We start from the raw sequence: 18,570 nt of genomic DNA, 5'->3' as shown, positions 1-18,570 counted from the left end.
TTGCACTGATCTAAGTCTATATTGACACTAGAACTATAAACAAGTCTATTTTTAACGCTTAGGGTAATACCCATAGGATCAGAGACTCAGACCCTTTGAACCGAGAGCCAGTCCAGATTTCTGCACTGAGGTAACCGGGGCTGAAATAACACACTTGTATATTTATCATATACTTGAAAATGGCACATAGAGCTTTAATATGTAATAATTTAGCATTGCCATTTTTTTAAAGGAAACATAGCGTGATCTGCGATTATTTGAGAATGCTGAAACTTAGTTAACATGAGCGCATGTTTGCATGGACACAGGAAAGGTTTGTGTTATTTACTAAGCTTAGAAACAACAGTTGTAGGGAGTCCCACTACTAGTAAGTTTTCCATTTGCTATAAGAATTGTATAGTGTTTTTCGAGAAACAGACCACAAGTGTATTACGCTGTTATGTCCCACCCATCTTCACTTCCTAGCCTGAACCTTTCCAGCCTTTCTTTTTATCATAAAAGCAGCTGAGCTATAAAGCTGGGCAAAGCAGGAAATACTGTCCACTGTTTTATATTAGGCGTAACTGTCTACCTGCCTTTACTCTCCCGAATAGGAACTATGCGCTTTACGCAATCTTGAGTTAGTCGTCGCTTAATTCGCCTTCAATCATTAGACTTTTTATCAACACTCACACTTCCAGCTGTGTTCAGTATTGCGGATTTTTGTGAAAATCTTACCTACAGTACCTGAATAACACAGATATAAACTTAAAATTACAAGGGTAAAATCCTAAGGATCTAGCTTAATGTAGCCTACTAAAGTATTCTGAACATTTTATTGACAAATATTGTCCCCACTTCACCATCTAACACAGCGGTCCCCAACCTTTTTTGCACCACGGACCGGTTTATGCCCAACAATATTTTCATGGACCGGCCTTTAAGGTGTCGCGGATAAATACAACAAAATAAAACCAGTACCGGTACCGAAAAAAAGAAAATTTATTCATAACGCGTGAAAAGACCCAGGAAAACCAAGTAAACGATAACAAAATAACGCTGAAAACCGATAAAACCCCTGAAAACGATACATTTCACACCTGAGCCTCAACTCTCGCGGCCCGGTACCAAACGACTCACAGACCGGTCCGAGGCCCAGGGGTTGGGGACGCTGATCTAACATACACACTGACTACACTTTGACCCTGACCCTTAAGCTGCTTTGCTGATCTGTTTGTGTTTAACACATAGGAGGGTAGGATCATAGACCACTTTTTAAACGTTTATTTTAAACTGACACCCATAGTGCAATAACATCTAAAAAGATTTTCTTGTGAATTGAAAATGCATCATTGTTTCCCATTTGGTGATTGAACAGAATCAAAATAGATAATTATACTTTTTTTGTGACAAATGGTTTGGGTTATCTGTCTCATTGTAGTCCAGCCAGTGTGATTCATACTAAAAGTTTGTATTCAATTTCTGCTGAAAGGTTAACAGGCTTTATAAGCTTTGTAATGGCTTGAACAATGTAAATGCCGTCACTTATGCAAGTGTTTTGAGTAACAGTGTAGTGAAATAATGGAGGCATAATATTGTGAAGAGAGGTTTTGCAATTGCTTCCTCAAAAATGATCAAGGTTTCCTGATGTTTTCTTTTAGCTGTGATGACACTGCAAACTGTGACACAAGCTATGCTTTCTTCTCTGTGTGTTTTTCTTTTTCTGTTTTCCCCCCTTTGCCTTGTACCAACTGATGTTTGGATGTTAATTAGTGACCTCAATCTGTCAGGTGCCACTCTGCTTTAAAATCAGGCTGGAGTTTGATAACTTGTGCCACCACTTCATTTAATCTAAAAAACCAAATCATTTGCCTTTTAACATGTGTTAGCCTGGTTGCACCGTGTTTGTGTCCTTCAGTTCCCTGCTACTTCACCTCATTTTTACAAGTTTTAAGTTTTACTCTTGCTTTTTTTTTCTCCTTTTCATTTGTACTGTAACAGAAGATTCATTGCAGTTAATACCCATTCAGAGTCTGAATATCAAAGTGTCCACCTGCAGTCCCAAGTGGATCTTGGTACATAAACAACATTAACCTTCAGTGCTAGCTTTGGTTTCCTTTGTTTTTTATTTTATTTTGGTAGAGGTTGTGACTGTCTTTTGTTTTTAATCCTTATTTTTTGTGGCCAGTAAGAAGTGATAATGTGAGTTGGCATCTTTTTGTGTGTGTGTGATTTCAAAATGTCTAAAATGCCTGTTTTGTTTTTTTTGTTTTTGTTTTGTTTTTTGTTTTGTTCTCTATTGATGTTTCCATTGATTTCAGTTGGCACAACAGACCAGTGTAATTGCTTCCAGCCGTCATAATCTGTCAATGTGCAGAAATCTGTGGGAAAGCGTTGAAAGTTTTACTTTTTGAACACATATCACCACTGTCTGCAGAACATTGTTTCGCAGCACAGGGGAACATCTTTTTATGGAAACCAGTGGTTGTATCTTTTTACTTGGTGTTAGGGGAAGCATTTTGAGATGATACATAATCACTGTAGAACATAAATGATATGTTTTTAATTTTACTGTTTACCCCTATATCCCCACTAACAATTGCAAGCTATTACATAATTTTCATACTCCAGAAATTTGAAGCTGGTGTTATAGACTGTTGTGGGAATATGGGATTATATTGAGTTTAGATACGTTTAGTATTGTTGAAACTAACTAGTGTACTTCCATACTGTTGTAGCTTCACTGTTTCTAATGAGAACACTTGCTGGGTTTTAAATTCTTCAGATAAAATGTTTATGGAACTGCATCATGCTGTAGATAAAATGTGAAACAAGAATTAAGTCCTTTTAAGGAAATGAACTACTAAGTGGTGGGTTTTTCTGTTATCATAAGTGATCAGTGTGGGTCTCTGTCTGCTTTCACAGCAGTCTGAATTTAGAGTTTGCTGTTTGAACATCACTAACACTTTTTTGGTGTTTTATTTCCCATAGGAAGGGACCATCTGTATTCAGACCAGTATGTATTTCTATGTACTGTACAGAGTCTTGGCCTACAGCAGGAGTCCCCAATCTCAGTCTATGAGGGCCGGTGTCCCTGCAGGTTTTACATCTCACCCTGGGTCAACACACCTGAATCACATGATTAGTTCATTACCAGGCCTCTGGAGAACTGAAGACATGTTGAGAAAGTAATTTATCCATGTAAATCAGCTGTGATGGATCAAGGACACATCTAAAACCTGCAGGGACACTGGCCCTCGAGGACTGGGATTGGGGACCCCTGGCTTACAGTATCCACTGAACTGCAAATCTTATGTAATCATAGTGAAATCTAACCAACAAGCTATGCAGTATCTCGTCTGTTGATATCTTTATCCCCACGTCTCTTCTTCAATACCTACCAGAGTTGATTTGACTTGATGTTACTCTAAAAGATATGCAACCCTGTTAGCTTTTCCTTCTGAGAAATCCTGTTTGAATCTTGACAGAGAGTGAGTTTCTCCTCCTGAAGTTTCTGTCCTGCTAATTTAGTTAACACTAATCAAGGTGGATGCTCGTAATCAGGATGTTTCAGACCCAATTATGCAGCAGAAGAAGCTCTTTTTCTTTTCTTTTTTTTCCAGATGTGTGTGACAGTTATTTTTGAATGGTGCCAGGTGTTCTTCTAATCCAGTCTATCATGTTGGATGGACGTTTGAGGGGGAAAAGTATTTTAAATGTCCTGGAGCTCTGTAGTGTTAGTGAAACCTAATATTAAATACAAGCCACTGTGATGACATGTTCCTCTGACCTTTTGCTTGTCTAATATCTTTCACACCATTTTCCTAACATTTCCTCAGAGGTTGTTAATCTGGTCGAACATCCTGGTACGAGAAGACATCCAGCCTTTTAACTGTTTTCTGGAATGCTTGACTGGCGGGGCAGATATTGTGTATTTGATTGTACAGAGATTTTGTAAATATTAATATGATATATTCTACACCAGCAATCTGTCCGTTGATAAAGTTGTTTTAACTGTTCAGAGCCAGGTTTCCCAAGCACGACTCACAATCCCAATGCAGACAGAAAATGCATCATGACAAGACAGAGTTATTACCTTTGCTAATAATTCTATTGGGGCTGTAATTTAAAACTGTTGGCTAATTGTGCTGTGACTGATTAGATTAACTAGATACTAAGTTTTGTGACATTAACATGTAATTGTGTTAAATTTGCTAATTGGATATAGAATTAATATATATATATACATTTTACATTTATTACCACTTGTTTGTATACATTTCCCCATTGAATTCAAATCCATTTTACTTCTTTACCAAGGTTATTTCTTAATCTAAGTTCAACTTAACATTAGGTGGCGATGAAAGATGTAGTTGTTGAATCAAAGCTTGTTTGGATGCTCTTTGGTGGCCTCAGTGGGGGGGGTTGCCTGTTTTCTGTCTGCTGGATTTCAGTGCTGGTTGTTCACCTTGGCTCGCCTGCATTTGGGAAGTTTTGGGAATCCCAGTGCTGGTTGTCAGCGTCAGTTCTGCTGCTGCTTTTAACTCTGATTTGGGGGGGAAATGGTTTTTAAAAAGTCAGTTTAAAAAAATGGCTCCCTGCCTTGTGCAATGTGTATGTACTGAAGTGAAGAGATTTTTTTTTTTCTAAAGAGAAATAAAACTAAAACTGGATGAGATTTTTTCTGGATATTTCTTTATTGACCTCGAATGAAAGGTACACTGCAATCTATACAGAAAAAAGATGAAAAGCATGAAGTAGTTAGGAAAAAAACGCTAATAAACTATAGCTAGTTTAAAGGTGAAAGCTACAATTAGAGTCCGTAACTATTTATTTATTTGTTATTTTTTATTTAAAAAAAAAAATTTTTTTTCAAGCTGACTGGATGAGATCTCATCCCGTGGGGTCAAAATGATCATGAGAACGGTGAGCAAAGATCCCAGAACCACACGGGGGGACCTGGTGAATGACCTGCAGAGAGCTGGGACCAAAGTAACAAAGGTCACCATCAGTAACACACTACGACGGCAGGGAATCAAATCCCGCAGTGCCAGACGTGTTCCGCTGCTGAAGCCAGTGCATGTCCAGGCCCGTCTGAAGTTTGCCAGAGAGCACATGGATGATACAACAGAGGATTGGGAGAATGTCATGTGGTCAGATGAAACCAAAGTAGAACTTTTTGGTATAAACTCAACTCGTCGTGTTTGGAGGAAGAAGAATACTGAGTTGCATCCCAAGAACACCATACCTACTGTGAAGCATGGGGGTGGAAACATCATGCTATGGGGCTGTTTTTCTGCCAAGGGGACAGGACGACTGATCCGTGTTAAGGACAGAATGAATGGGGCCATGTATCGTGAGATTTTGAGCCAAAACCCCCTTCCATCAGTGAGAACTTTGAAGATGAAACGAGGCTGGGTCTTCCAACATGACAATGATCCAAAACACACCGCCCGGGCAACGAAGGAGTGGCTCCGTAAGAAGCATTTGAAAGTCCTGGAGTGGCCTAGCCAGTCTCCAGACCTCAACCCCATAGAAAATCTGTGGCGGGAGTTGAAAGTCCGTGTTGCTCGGCGACAGCCCCAAAACATCACTGCTCTCGAGAAGATCTGCATGGAGGAATGGGCCAAAATACCAGCTACTGTGTGTGCAAACCTGGTAAAGACCTATAGTAAACGTTTGACCTCTGTTATTGCCAACAAAGGTTATGTTACAAAGTATTGAGTTGTATTTTTGTTATTGACCAAATACTTATTTTCCACCCTGATTTATGAATAAATTCTTTACAAATCCTACCATGTGGATTCATGGATTTTTTTTTTCACATTCTGTCTCTCACAGTTGAAGTGTACCTCTGGTGCAAATTACTGACCTCTGTCATCATTTTAGGTGGGGGAACTTGCACAATCGGTGGCTGACTAAATACTTTTTTGCCCCACTGTACATAAAATGAGATGCTGAGCTTCTTTAGAATAAAATCTGCAAAAATACTGCACTTTGCCAGAGGGGGTGCTGCAGATTCATACAGGTTAATGAGTTTCTGAACATAAATTTCTGAACATATTTCTGAACATAAAACATATATAAATAGATACAGATCTGTATGCACTGGGACTGAATATTAAAGTGGGCGTCCAGTGTATCTCCACTAAAATATTTCGGCAGGCATTCATTGGTAAGTCAGGGCGAAAATTGGCAAAACAATCCACCTCTGGGAGAAAACATTTTAAAATCAATTGCAAGACAGATTTGAAAAAACAAATTTTGAACATTTTTAAATATGGCACTGCAAAAAAGTGAAAATAAAAAAATACATATATTTTTTCATTATTATAAAAACCCAGCGGTATATTAGCTGGCAGATATTATTACAATTGTTTGCCGACCACTATCGGCAAACAATTGTAATTTACGTGCCAATAAATACAAATTTTACAAGTAAAAAGTCGGTGGAAGAAACGCCTTTCGGCCATGTTAAAAGAGTTGACTTTGCATACACAAAACATAGATCTGAGCAGAGTTGGGTAACGAGAAAAAGACTCATTTACGTGTTGTTGTGACATTAAAAAACGTTTAGGGTCGTTGTAAGTACTCATAACTAAATACACACAACAAATGCTTGGGAATCTGCTGGTTTCGTGTACCTGAAAAAACAATATTATTTTTACTGTTATCACTATTGTTGCGTGCATAGCGTTTTGTGTAAGTCTAAAAAAACTCATCTTCAGTCCTCCAATGGCGGAAGCGTAGCTCCACTGCAGCGTGCTGATGCGTCGAAGGATCAGCCAATTAGCTTCCACTTCTTATCAATGGAAGTTCTCTGTGTTACTGATGAACACTTGAGTCATGGAACGGTGACGGAGGGGAGCGGAGATTATCTGGAGGCTGTAAGCAAACACCCGTACTTCTCACTTGTTTTGTGTTTTAGTCTTGTTCAGTACTGCTCTGCTGTTTCTGTTCCTGCTCGTTTTTCTTTCCAGTTCCATTCCTTGACCCTCTAACCCACATAGGCTATGTGTTGATGTTTACTCTGTTTTGACTTGTACTGCAAAAGGCTGCTGCGAAAAACAGCAGAAAAAATGCATTTACCTGAAAAAACAAAGCATGCTTTTAGATGACAGTCATAATAAATGAATTGTACTAATTTACATTTCTTATGGATGCTTTCCCCTTTTTGTTTTCAAATGAATATAAAGTGAAATCAAATATTCTGTGGCCACATTTTACAACAAATTACAGTCTTCAATGACTTAATGTAAACTTTTTAGTGTTTCAGAGCCAAAAGGTTTGCATTTTACTGCAGGGTGGAATTTCTGTGTTTCATACGTTTGCTGGTAGCACAGGCATGCAGACTAACAACCTGTTATTTTGTCAAGATAACATTTTGAGCAACATATGACATAACAAAAGAAGCTGCACACAAACCTTTGGACAAACACATGAGTGGAGTTGCAAAAGCACAGATAGGCCAAGTGCAATACTTTACATTTTAGTCTCTTGTTAAGGTTTTAATTGTCTGTTTTTTTTCTGGTGTTTTATTTTGAAGGTTTGCTGTTCTACTGGCTATTCTGTTGTATTTGTCACCACACATAAAGCTAAGACCCAGGAGCTGATTTGTAAACACAAATTTAGCTAATGTGAAACCTGGAGCTTAAGAAATGGAAAATACACATTTTGCATATCAACACAATCTGACATCGCACAGACTTTGTACTCAGGAGCTGGCAGGTTAAAGACTGGCTAATGTTCTCAGCTGATCCTCGCCTGTGAATCGAGTTGGCTAATCATATATAGGGTTCACTATTTAAGCTGTTTGAACCTGCCCATATCTCTTGCACTGCTGCAAGCTGTTTTGCAACACACTTCGACCCCATCCCTTGCTTTCATGCAATATTTAAATAAATAAATATCATATTGGTATCTTTCTACCTGCCTACAACAGAGCCATAACAACACATATAAATTACTTCAGGTAGAAATGACAGTCCCATACTAAAAATATACAAAAGTTTTAACTTAAAGGATCTAAGTGAACTACATATGCACCGTTTGTGGCATTTGCATGGTCAGTGTTTACAATAAATGTACTTTGTTTGAGTTTCTTGACCTACTTTTCAACCATGAAATCTGTGAAGTCGGTAACTAAAACAACTGACTCTAAACTCTAAAGGCCATTATGGTGTCCAAAAAGACTACATCATCTTTCTTTGTTTTTTGTTATTAAAATGTTCAGTAATTGCTTCTTTTGACTGCTCCCATATTAGGAAGGGGTTGGCACAGACTTTTACGCTGCAGCCATCCTTCCTGACACAACCCTCCCAGGGATTTGTGTCTCCTACTGGTATGTGAATGTGTAATAAAAAAGTTTTACACTGTGTATTTATGTGACATAACAATAACAAATACATAGGAAAATAGGTTTAATGTTATACTTATTGATAATGTAATTTCTACAATTTCTCAGGAGGTGGCAGAAGGCACACCGACAAATGAGGGTGATTTAAGAGACATGTAACAGACAGGTTTGCTGACATCAGCTGGTTCTGTAAATGGCTGGAGGGATGGCAGTTACCAAGCAGGAGACACTTGAAGGAGGCAAAAGTGCATCTGGAGTCCAGACCGAGCCTGAAGGAGGCTGGGGTTGGATGATTGTCGCTGGTTGTTTTCTCGCTACCATCTGCACCCGAGCAGTAACCAGGTACCAGTCCTCACTTTGAAGCTAATTATGCTTAAAAACTACAAAATCGCTTATCCATAGATTTTGCTGTGATTTTCCCATTGTCACTACTGGGCACACTCTTTATATGCTTGTGATACAGCTTCCATTTAGTATTTCACTGTATGATTTAATCTGTTATTAATTTAAGAGCACCAGGCCAACAGCAAATTATTTCCACTCGTTGGTGCACTTAAATCTTTATTCTCCACAAACTACTCAACATGACTTCACCTCCAGGTGTACAAAGCTCCAGCTTAGCCTTTTGTAGCAGGTGTAGGATTATTACTATGCAATATGCAGTTTTGACATGTAGCTGTACTTAGCAAGACTTTATGTTCTTAGATTATTAACACCTCAAAGTTATTACTTGGCAATAATCCATTCTGACTCACTTCCAAGGTTTAAGCGTCTCAGCAGCCATATTTTTTTTTCTACTAAGACTTTGAAATCCTGCAGAGATGTTTCCACATTTACGTCACTGTACATTACTTTCACAGGTCTGCCACAATCTGGTGTTTGGCTTTAATTGAAGGTTACCTCTAGATTTACACTATAGAAACTGACTGGGTGAACAAACTGGGTGAAATGTGTAATTTTTAAAAAAAGTGACCTGTATAGTTTACAGCATGTGCTGGGAAGAAGACGTTTGGTGAAGTGTTGTGTTTTTCCATGTAATTTACTAACATGTTCTTTATAATACTCAGTATTTCCCAACCACCCCAGCTCACGCAGGACATAATGTCACTTGCCATATATCTCAATAGATAATATAATCTTTCAACCCTGTGAGGTCACCCCTATAGTTTACATTTGATTTTGAAACCGTAGATTTTCCTGGGGGGAAAAAATATGTTTTTTTGTTTTGTTTTTTAACACCTAACAGGATGTTAGAGAAAACGTCTTAGCTTGTAAAATTGAAGAACAAAGCCATTCATCCTCTAGTTTGTTTCTCTGCCTGAAATAAAAGCTAACATTGCTAAAGCTTTTGTAGTACTGGCAAACAAAGTACAAGAAATGAAAAAGTGTGTAATGATGAAAATAATAATGCATCGAATTCTGTTTTAATGTGAATTTTATCAAGGCGGTGAGTGATTTACAGCACTGTTCTTGTCTGAGGCTTCAAGAACAAGAAGTCCTGCCTGGTGTTAAGTAACAGACAGCAAGGGTGAATAAAAATACAGGTCATGGAGTGCAGAGCCCTCCAACTGTTTGATATAAATGCCTGTCATAACCTGATAAACATTATATTGGTTGCCAAGTCTGACAGACTAGGATTTGGCAAGTATTAAATAGTCTAATTAATATTGCATTTGGCCCAAATCATCACCCAAAGTTAATATATACATGATATAGATAGTGGATGTAAGATCCCATCTTAAACTGACCTGAAGATACGGTGTTAGCCCAACTGACAGACTAATTATGTTTTATCTGTTCTTCGATATGAAGACTTTCTCTTTTCTTATTGACTTAATGTAATAAACCTCTTTGAAGTTGTTATTGAGGAAAGCTACTAATCCTATTATCATCAGTTTATTGCTTTATTTCACTCTTCCTTATTCATGTCACAAACAATCTCTCTGTATGCAGATGTGTCTCCATGTTCTTTGTTGAGTTTCAAATGCACTTTGAGAAGGATTACTCCAACACGGCCTGGATCCACAGCCTGATAGACTCCACCACTATGCTTTGTGGTAAGATGATCATTTGCACCAGTTATCAAAAGCACTTCAAAGGCTAACAGTGTATATTGGGCGATCGTGGCTCAAGAGTCGGGAGTTCGCCTTGTAATCGGAAGGTTGCCGGTTCGAGCCCCGGCTTGGACAGTCTCGGTCGTTGTGTCCTACACTTCACCCGTTGCCTACTGGTGGTGGTCAGAGGGCCCAGTGGCGCCAGTGTCCGGCAGCCTCGCCTCTGTCAGTGCGCCCCAGGGTGGCTGTGGCTACGATGTAGCTTGCCATCACCAGTGGGTGGATGACTGGTTGTGTAAAGTGCTTTGGGGTCCTTAGGGACTAGAAAAGCGCTATACAAATACAGGTCATTTTTTAAAATTTTTATATTCTTATCAAACCATACACAAGTTAGGAGGGTATAGTTTGGCCAGAAGGGGAAGAAACAAATCTTGTTGCGATTAACAGGCGTCTACACAAACTTGCTTTCCTTTTGAAAATGAGGCATTAATTGGAAAGAAAATCTTATGAATAAAACAAATCTACTGAAACTGTCTCTGCAGCTCCTCTGGGCAGCTTTCTTGGGAACCGTCTGTCCTGCAGAGCTACAGTGATTCTCGGAGGCATGCTGTCATCTGCTGGTCTGATTATCAGCTCCTTCGCTAACAGCCTGGAGTATCTTTATATGTCTCTGGGTGTCCTCACAGGTACATGTTCATGATACTCGGCTGTTATCTGTTATCTGTTGTGTACTGCAGATAACAGTTAACAGCCGCATGGGGGACTGCAGCAGTACTCCATGTGCACACGATCCTGTACACACATATCTAACATACACAGCATGATCTTAAATGTAAGCACAGAAGATTAAATGGTAACAGCCATGCGTCAACAGGGAACCTGCCTGGTTGTTGGAGATCTTGTCAAAATCATCTGGAAGGCTCCTGATTGTCATGGAGGGACAATGATGCCACCCACATTGCCAATGCATTAAAAGCATACCTGGATAGAAAAACACGCAGTGTAACATAAGTCATGGACAGAGCCCAAACCTCAACATTATTGAAGCATTGTGGGATCATCTTTATAGTGAATTAGGGCTGCCACGATTAGTCGACTAGTCACGAGTACGTCGACTATCAAAATCGTCGACGACTGATTTAATAGTCGACGCGTCGTTTGAAGCTTTGAAAGATCACAAAAGATGCAGGAATAAGTAGTAGGATTTAAGCGTGTAATAACGGACTGAAACAGAAGATGGCAGCACTGCATGTACAAGGATGCCAGCTGCCGTTAAGCTGTTAGTTTTAATATTAGTCTTATTATTCTTTCTGTGTCACAAAAAACATATTTTCAGGCGAGAATGTAGCTGTGTAAACCTCAAATATCTGCTCAGTTTATCAAGACACCACATATTTTCAAAAGCGCTCTGACGTTTTCGGAGACGTCTGTTACCCACTAGCTCGATAGCTAGCCGGGGTTACAGGCTCACTAGAGCCCGTGAGAACACCGGACTCCCGGCAAATCGTTTTCAAACCCACTGCCGTCTTTCGCTACTCAGGTTAAACATATATAAGTCACTTAGATAACTTAAAAATTTTATTGTTTGGCCTTTTTTTAGTATTTTATTTGTTCCTGAGTAAATCGGTTTGGCTGAGATTAAAGTTATAGTTTTTACACAGCTGAATAAACATCAAGCAGGCAACTGATCATCAGAAGTGTGAGATGCTCGAGAATATACTCCGGTGTGCTGTTATATTTTAGATAGCAAGGAATTTGTTAAACTTCACCGAAACAATCTGCAAATTTCATTAAAATTTAATAAACACTATCATCCAGAGGTGTGGACTCGAGTCACATGACTTGGACTCGAGTCAGACTCGAGTCATTAATTTTATGACTTTAGACTTGACTTGAAAAAATGTTCTAAGACTTGTGACTTGACTTGGACTTTTACACCAATGACTTGGGACTTGAATTGGACTTGAACCGGTTTACTTGAAAAGACTTGATATTTTACCCCAAATATAAAATTTAACATGCATATTATATAGAGATTGAAAATGTGACGTCATTCACGGGTAGAACCGCAAAGGATTCTGGGAACTCGTGGCAAGCGGTACTAGCGCACGCAGGCTTTTAATTAAAATCAGTTATACAGCGATAAAAAGAAACACAAAAATGTCAAGAAGCTGTTGTATTATTAACTGCAATAGCCGGTCACATGACAGCCACGGGAAGCCGACGGGTAAAGAGATCGGTTGTTTTCGGATTACGTCGTTGAAGAGAAATTGTTCAAGCCATGTTTCCGAAGTAACAAAGACGCGACGGATGGCCTGGATTGCAGCCATTCAATGATCAAATATAACGTCCCAGAACACTCCAGCTCACAGGTTAGTCTGCTCCAAGCATTTACACGAAGGTCAGTGTTTTTTAGTAGTTAATACGTCATTTTCATAACATAATTAGTGATATAGGTTACAAGCAAGTCTGGCGCTGAACAGAAATTGTCGCGCTATGCTCCTTTATTTATTGTGTTTATTGTGCATAAATAGTGAATTGTCCTGACACAATATTGTGTTTCGCTTCTGTTATTATGGTACATTGACAAAAACACATACTTTTATTCACAGGATAAAACAGGTTTTTTGTATCACTAATTGCCCAGTACGATTACAGCATACAGTATTATTGTCACTACATTTCTGTAATGGGTACCAGAAATTATTTCCACTACTACCCATCCCACTACTACCCACTACTACTACTACCCATCCGTCGGTAAACTGTACCTGGGCTTGTTGCAGTGACCTGAAGTTACTAAACTTCATGAGTGTATGCACTCACTCCAAGAACCGTATGATTATAAATATGCATATAAATATGCTAAGATGAGATAGCTGACTTCATCTAACTAGCAAATGTTGTCCAGGCTACGTTGGTGATACAGTTTTTTTTAATGTGTATGATATTTTTGTCATGCGATTTTAAAGCTGGTCCTACAACCGCATCCAAGAATAACATGCAGCTTATCTCAGAACTGTCGGTGAAAATTATTCTTGGAGCTAGGTTTAATTGAGCTGCATTTTAAAGAGGTGCAATTTCACAATTTGTGTATATTTTCTAAGTTCACTATTTTGTCATGTGTTGAGAAAAACACAGATTTTAAAATTACATGGTCTAATATTTACATTTAGCATAACTGCAACATTATTTTTTCGTTTTTTTTTTAAAAGACTGGAAAGGACTTGAAATTCAAAGTTTCAGACTTGTGACTTGACTCGGACTTTTACACCAGTGACTTGAGACTCGACTCTGACTTGCCTGACATTACTTGAGACTTGACTTGAGACTTGAGGATAAAGACTTGAGACTTACTTGAGACTTGCAAAACAATGACTTGGTCCCACCTCTGCTATCATCTTGTCTTTACTTTTAGTTAGCACATACCTTAAACACTTAAAGCTGTAAGCTAATGATAGTTATATAAGAGCAGATGCATGCTGGTGCAATAAGCTGTACGTTTTACGTCCAATGGATGATGATCTGATTAGTCGACTAATCGCAAAAATAATCGGTGACTAGTCGACTATCAAAATAGTCGTTTGTGGCAGCCCTATAGTGAATGAAACAAAAGGTGGCCAAAGAAGAACTTCAAAAGTCCTTCAAGAAGCCTGGAGAACTATTCTTGAAGATTACTTAAAAGAAATGACAAGAAAGCTTGCCTAAGAGAGTTCAGAATGTGTTGTACATATTCTGCTACTTATATACTGCATTTCCACACATGTCTGTACATTTGATGTGTGGCTCAAGACTTTGACACAGTACTGTACAAACATCTATATACAAAGACACAAGCTACTTTTGACTGGTCGCTACAGCGGGTAGCTACACATGTTTGATTTGGCACATTTTTACTACAGATGGCCTTCAAAGGGTTTGTGGGTTAAACCATTTAACAGAAAGATACCACCGACAGAACCTCAGGGAGCCTCGACCTATATTGTGACCACTTGAAGGGAAAGGGAAACAGTTTTTTTTCACTTGTTAAAAAGGAGAAAAAAACAGAAGCATTTTTACAGGGGAAAATATAATGATATGAGCCGTGAACGTTAATGATGATCTTACTGTGGCGTTTAAATATTGTTATACCAAGTTGCTTTGGGGGAAATATTTGCTAAGTAAATAGCAGATTGTAGAATGGCACATATGAGAGCTTCTGATGAGATTTGGCAACATATGGCAGATCTCCCAAACTACAAAAACCCTTTATTCATTCTCTGCAGGTCTTGGCTTTGCTCTCAGCTACACACCAGCCATAGCGATGGTTGGGAAGTACTTCAGTGAGAGGAAAGCTCTGGCTTATGGCATTGCTCTGTCTGGTAGTGACATCTTTACTTGTCTTCATTTTTCTTTCTTTTCACTGATACTTTATTTTTCTCACCTCACCTGTTCATTCTTCCTTTCACCGTTTCCACCTGTATGTATTTACTGTGTTCCTCTGTGCTTTTTTCAGTCTGCTTTTAAGTTCCTCATCCCATATTCCCCCTTCACTCTTTTCGTGTTTTATTTCATTCCATCAAATCCAATGTTACCTCATCTTTAGGCAGTGGCATTGGGACCTTCCTCCTGGCTCCTGCAGTGCAGCTCCTTATAGAGTATTATTCCTGGAGAGGAGCGCTGCTCATTCTTGGAGCATTTGTGTCCAACTTGTGTGTCTGTGGTGCCCTGATGAGGCCGCTGGAACCAAGAGGAAGTCAAAGGTAAGTTCTTGGGTATTTTGGTGTATTTTACTTGGATATGAAAGAAATATGTTGCCAAAGTAAAACTACTGACAGGTAAAATGGATAACATTATTCATCTCATTACAATGAAATGTTCTTCTGGTAAATGTTACCCAAATGGCAGCTCATGACGCAAAAACTGCTCAAAGAGCCACAGTTGTTTACCCCCAAATTCCAAATATCCCAATTCGATTAACTACCTACAGGATACACTAGGAAAAAAACCTGATCCATCTTGCCACAGATTTAAAAGATCACCTAATCCTTAAAAAATTGAAATCTAATTATTTTCTTATCTTTCTCACTCTATCTGAAGGACATGGGAGAGCAAGCTGACAAAATTTGGGAAAAACTGCATGAAGACAGTGCTGGATTTTAAAGTCCCTGAACAAATATCTGCTGATTGTATCCAAGTGGACCACAAGCAGCTGGATGTAAAGAACTTAAAGGGTCCTCAGGGGCTCCTCATACCAAACGGAACATTGAAAAACTTTGGACTTGAAAAGGGCAAACTAGGTAACATAGCATTTCTTCCAACCCTGGAGCCATCTGATCAGAAGTTAATAGATCTGAAGATAGGGAAATGCTTTTTATTTAGCAACTCACTAACAGACACAATGCTAGGCAACATTGAATTCTCAGATCTTAAGCTACCCAACACGACCGAGGACTTGATATTGGTGGAAAGCATTAGCTTGAGCAAAAACTTGGCAGACATGGATGGAAAGATAGAAGACTCAAAATTTAATGAAGCCAAACAAAGTGACAATAATCCTTTAGTAAACCCTTCATCCAGAGCTCAGTGCTTTTGTTTCAAGTCCAGGGAGGAGTTTGGCTTCCTTTTGATACCCAGCTTCCTGATTTTGTCCATGTCATTCCTGTTTATGGCGTATGGTTGCAGCCCTCCAATAGTTTACCTGGTTCCTTATGCCCTCAGTTTGGGGGTGCAGCCTCAGCATGCTGCTTTACTCATGTCTGTATTTGGAGTCTGTGGAATTGTTGGCAATATCACATTTGGATGGATCACAGATAGGGGGTAAGTATTAACCTGGAGTGTATTTTTGTTAGTTAATAATTAGTTTGTTGTATTAAATTCAAAGTTCAGTGGTGATGGATTTCCTTCGTTCTAGGTGTGTTAGGAGGTTTCGCATGCTGAGCTACACGGTGGCGATGGCCATGGAAGGCCTCTGCTGTATGTTCATGCCTTTCCTTAGCTCCTTCTCCCTTCTCGTGCCTTTTTCCATACTCTATGGGTACTTTGATGGTGCATATGTAGCACTAATACCAGTGGTGACTTCTGACACTGTGGGCTCCACCTATCTCACCTCAGCTTTGGGTGTGGTTTACTTCCTTCATGCCATACCCTACCTGCTCAGCCCTCCCATTGGAGGTAAGGATTCATGAATATACTACAGCAGAGTTAAGAGTCAAACTTTGTTTGTTCATCCTAATTATTCCCCCATGCATGTTCTAGCCTCTATACCAACCTTTTTAGGTCTTTTTTGCCTTCTAGAATCTGCTGTTTGCAAAGAACGAGCAGCTCTCTCCACTTGTTTTTGTTTCATAAGCCATAAGGCACCACCTAATTTTCATTCTTCATGCTTTTACATCCATATTTTCAGAAATAACTGTGCAGAAGTTTGAGCATAAACTCTGTAAAACAATGCCATTTTGGAGGAAAAATAAGTCCTACTTTAAAATATGGATTAAAAAAAAAAGTGTTTATCTTTTTTCTTTCCTATTTCTCCAGGTTGGTTAGTTGATCGGACGGGAAACTATGCAGCAACTTTCTTCCTCAGTGGGGCTTCCTTTATCTTCAGCTCTGCAGTCCTAGCAGCAGCCATGTTAGTCAGACACTGCCAGAGGTCCAAGTTGAACTCAGCTGCACATTTAAACCCCAGTCACACGGCCGCTGCAGCTCTGCAGAGCATCCTATGACATGTCAACCTTGCTTCTTATTCACTGTCTGCACAGGTGCCACTGGTCTGTGGGTGTACTAAGATAATAATAATAATGTGTGACTGGGCTAAAGATCAAGAAGCAAGTGGCCAGGAAGGAAAAAATATAGAGTTTTAGTTATTTCACAGTGACATTTTCCTGTTTGTTTGTTTTTTGTTGTTGTTTTGTTTTTTTAATGACTGGATAAATATTTTCTATAGTAATTAACAGTATAGTCTACTAACTGTCTGAAGTAATTTTGCTTTTTAAAAGATGATACTTGAGAAGTGCCTTCCAACATAATTTAAAAATGAAAGTTCCTCATGTCTCTTTATTTCTGTTTTTATATTGAAGACCCGCTGAATGTGAAAATGTAAGCTAATCCTAATTGTTGTTGTTTTTTTTTGTGCGATTCTACAACTTCACCTCCAAAAAATGTTGGCACGCTGTGAAAAATGTGAATAAAACAGGATTGCATTCATTTGCAACCCACATTTCATTCACAATAGAAAATAGAAAACATATCAAATGTTTAAAGTGACACATTTTACTGTTTCATGAAAAATAGCTCCTTATATTCAATTTGAAGACACAAAAAAATTGTGAAGACTTTAAATACTTGATGTCATATCTTTTCGAATCTGGAAAACCAGTATTGGATGTCTGTTGTCTTTAGGCTCTGAGACAGCACTGCATTGCAAACAGGCATGATTCTGGCATAGAAATCACTACATGGGGTCAGGAAAACTTACAGAAATCATTGTCTGTGAGCACAGTTCACTTTGGCATCCACAAATAGAGGTTAAATATCATGAAAAGTGGAGTCCAGAAAAACTGCTGTCATCTCTGGGTCAAAACTCATTTAAAATTCACTTAAGCAAATGGAAGCCTGTTCTGTGGTCAGATTCATCAAAATTTGAAATGTATGTTTTTTGGAAACCATGAATGCTGCCTCCTCTGAACAGAAGAAGACTGGGACCATCCGGCTAGCTGCCAGCACTCAATTCAAAAACCAGTCCAGTGTCTATAATGGCCATTTGCAATATAGAAAGACACCATCAAGCTTGAAAGGTATGTGCAGATTTTAGAGCATATTTTCCTATCCAGGTGCTGTTATTTCACCTCATCTTTAGGCAGTATTTTCTGCATATTTCAGCAAGACAATGTTAAACTGCATACTCCAGTTATTAGAGCAGCATAGCTTCTCAGTAGAAAAGTCAGGGTGCTGAATTTCCCTACTTCAATTCAGCCCTTTTACCGACTAAAAAGATTGGGAGCATAAAGAAATGAAAAAGACTTTATTTATACAGCATCAAATCACAACAACTGTCACCAAGGCGCTTTATATTGTAAGAGAAAGACCTTAGAATACTACATTCAGAGAAAAATGCATCAATCATATGACCCCCTATGAGCAAGCACTTTGGCGACAGTGGGAATGAAAAACTCGCTTTTAACAGGAAGGAACCTCTGGCAGAAC

General features: G+C 38.9%; 1 protein-coding gene across 2 annotated transcripts; it reads left to right on the top strand.

Annotated features, from left to right (window-relative positions):
- The first annotated feature begins 6,325 nt into the window (after positions 1–6,325).
- On the top strand, positions 6,326–17,751 carry LOC309720106 (monocarboxylate transporter 12-B-like). Of its 2 annotated transcripts, none has more exons than XM_082556694.1 (10): positions 6,326–6,866; positions 8,244–8,320; positions 8,444–8,677; positions 10,289–10,392; positions 10,932–11,075; positions 14,655–14,750; positions 14,975–15,131; positions 15,469–16,188; positions 16,283–16,344; positions 16,903–17,751. In XM_082556694.1, exons 3-10 carry the CDS (start codon positions 8,529–8,531, stop codon positions 17,088–17,090), a joined length of 1,620 nt encoding a protein of 539 aa, XP_082412820.1. In that variant the 5' UTR covers positions 6,326–6,866; positions 8,244–8,320; positions 8,444–8,528; the 3' UTR covers positions 17,091–17,751. The 2 variants fall into 2 exon arrangements, with proteins under 2 accessions (XP_082412820.1, XP_082412819.1); XM_082556693.1 differs by having other exon boundaries at positions 16,283–16,542.
- Positions 17,752–18,570: the final 819 nt, after the last annotated feature.

This window comes from Aulonocara stuartgranti, assembly GCF_965226115.1.
Source record: "Aulonocara stuartgranti genome assembly, chromosome: 13".
Lineage (NCBI taxonomy): Eukaryota > Metazoa > Chordata > Actinopteri > Cichliformes > Cichlidae > Aulonocara > Aulonocara stuartgranti.
This window is presented reverse-complemented; position numbering and strand designations above follow the sequence as displayed.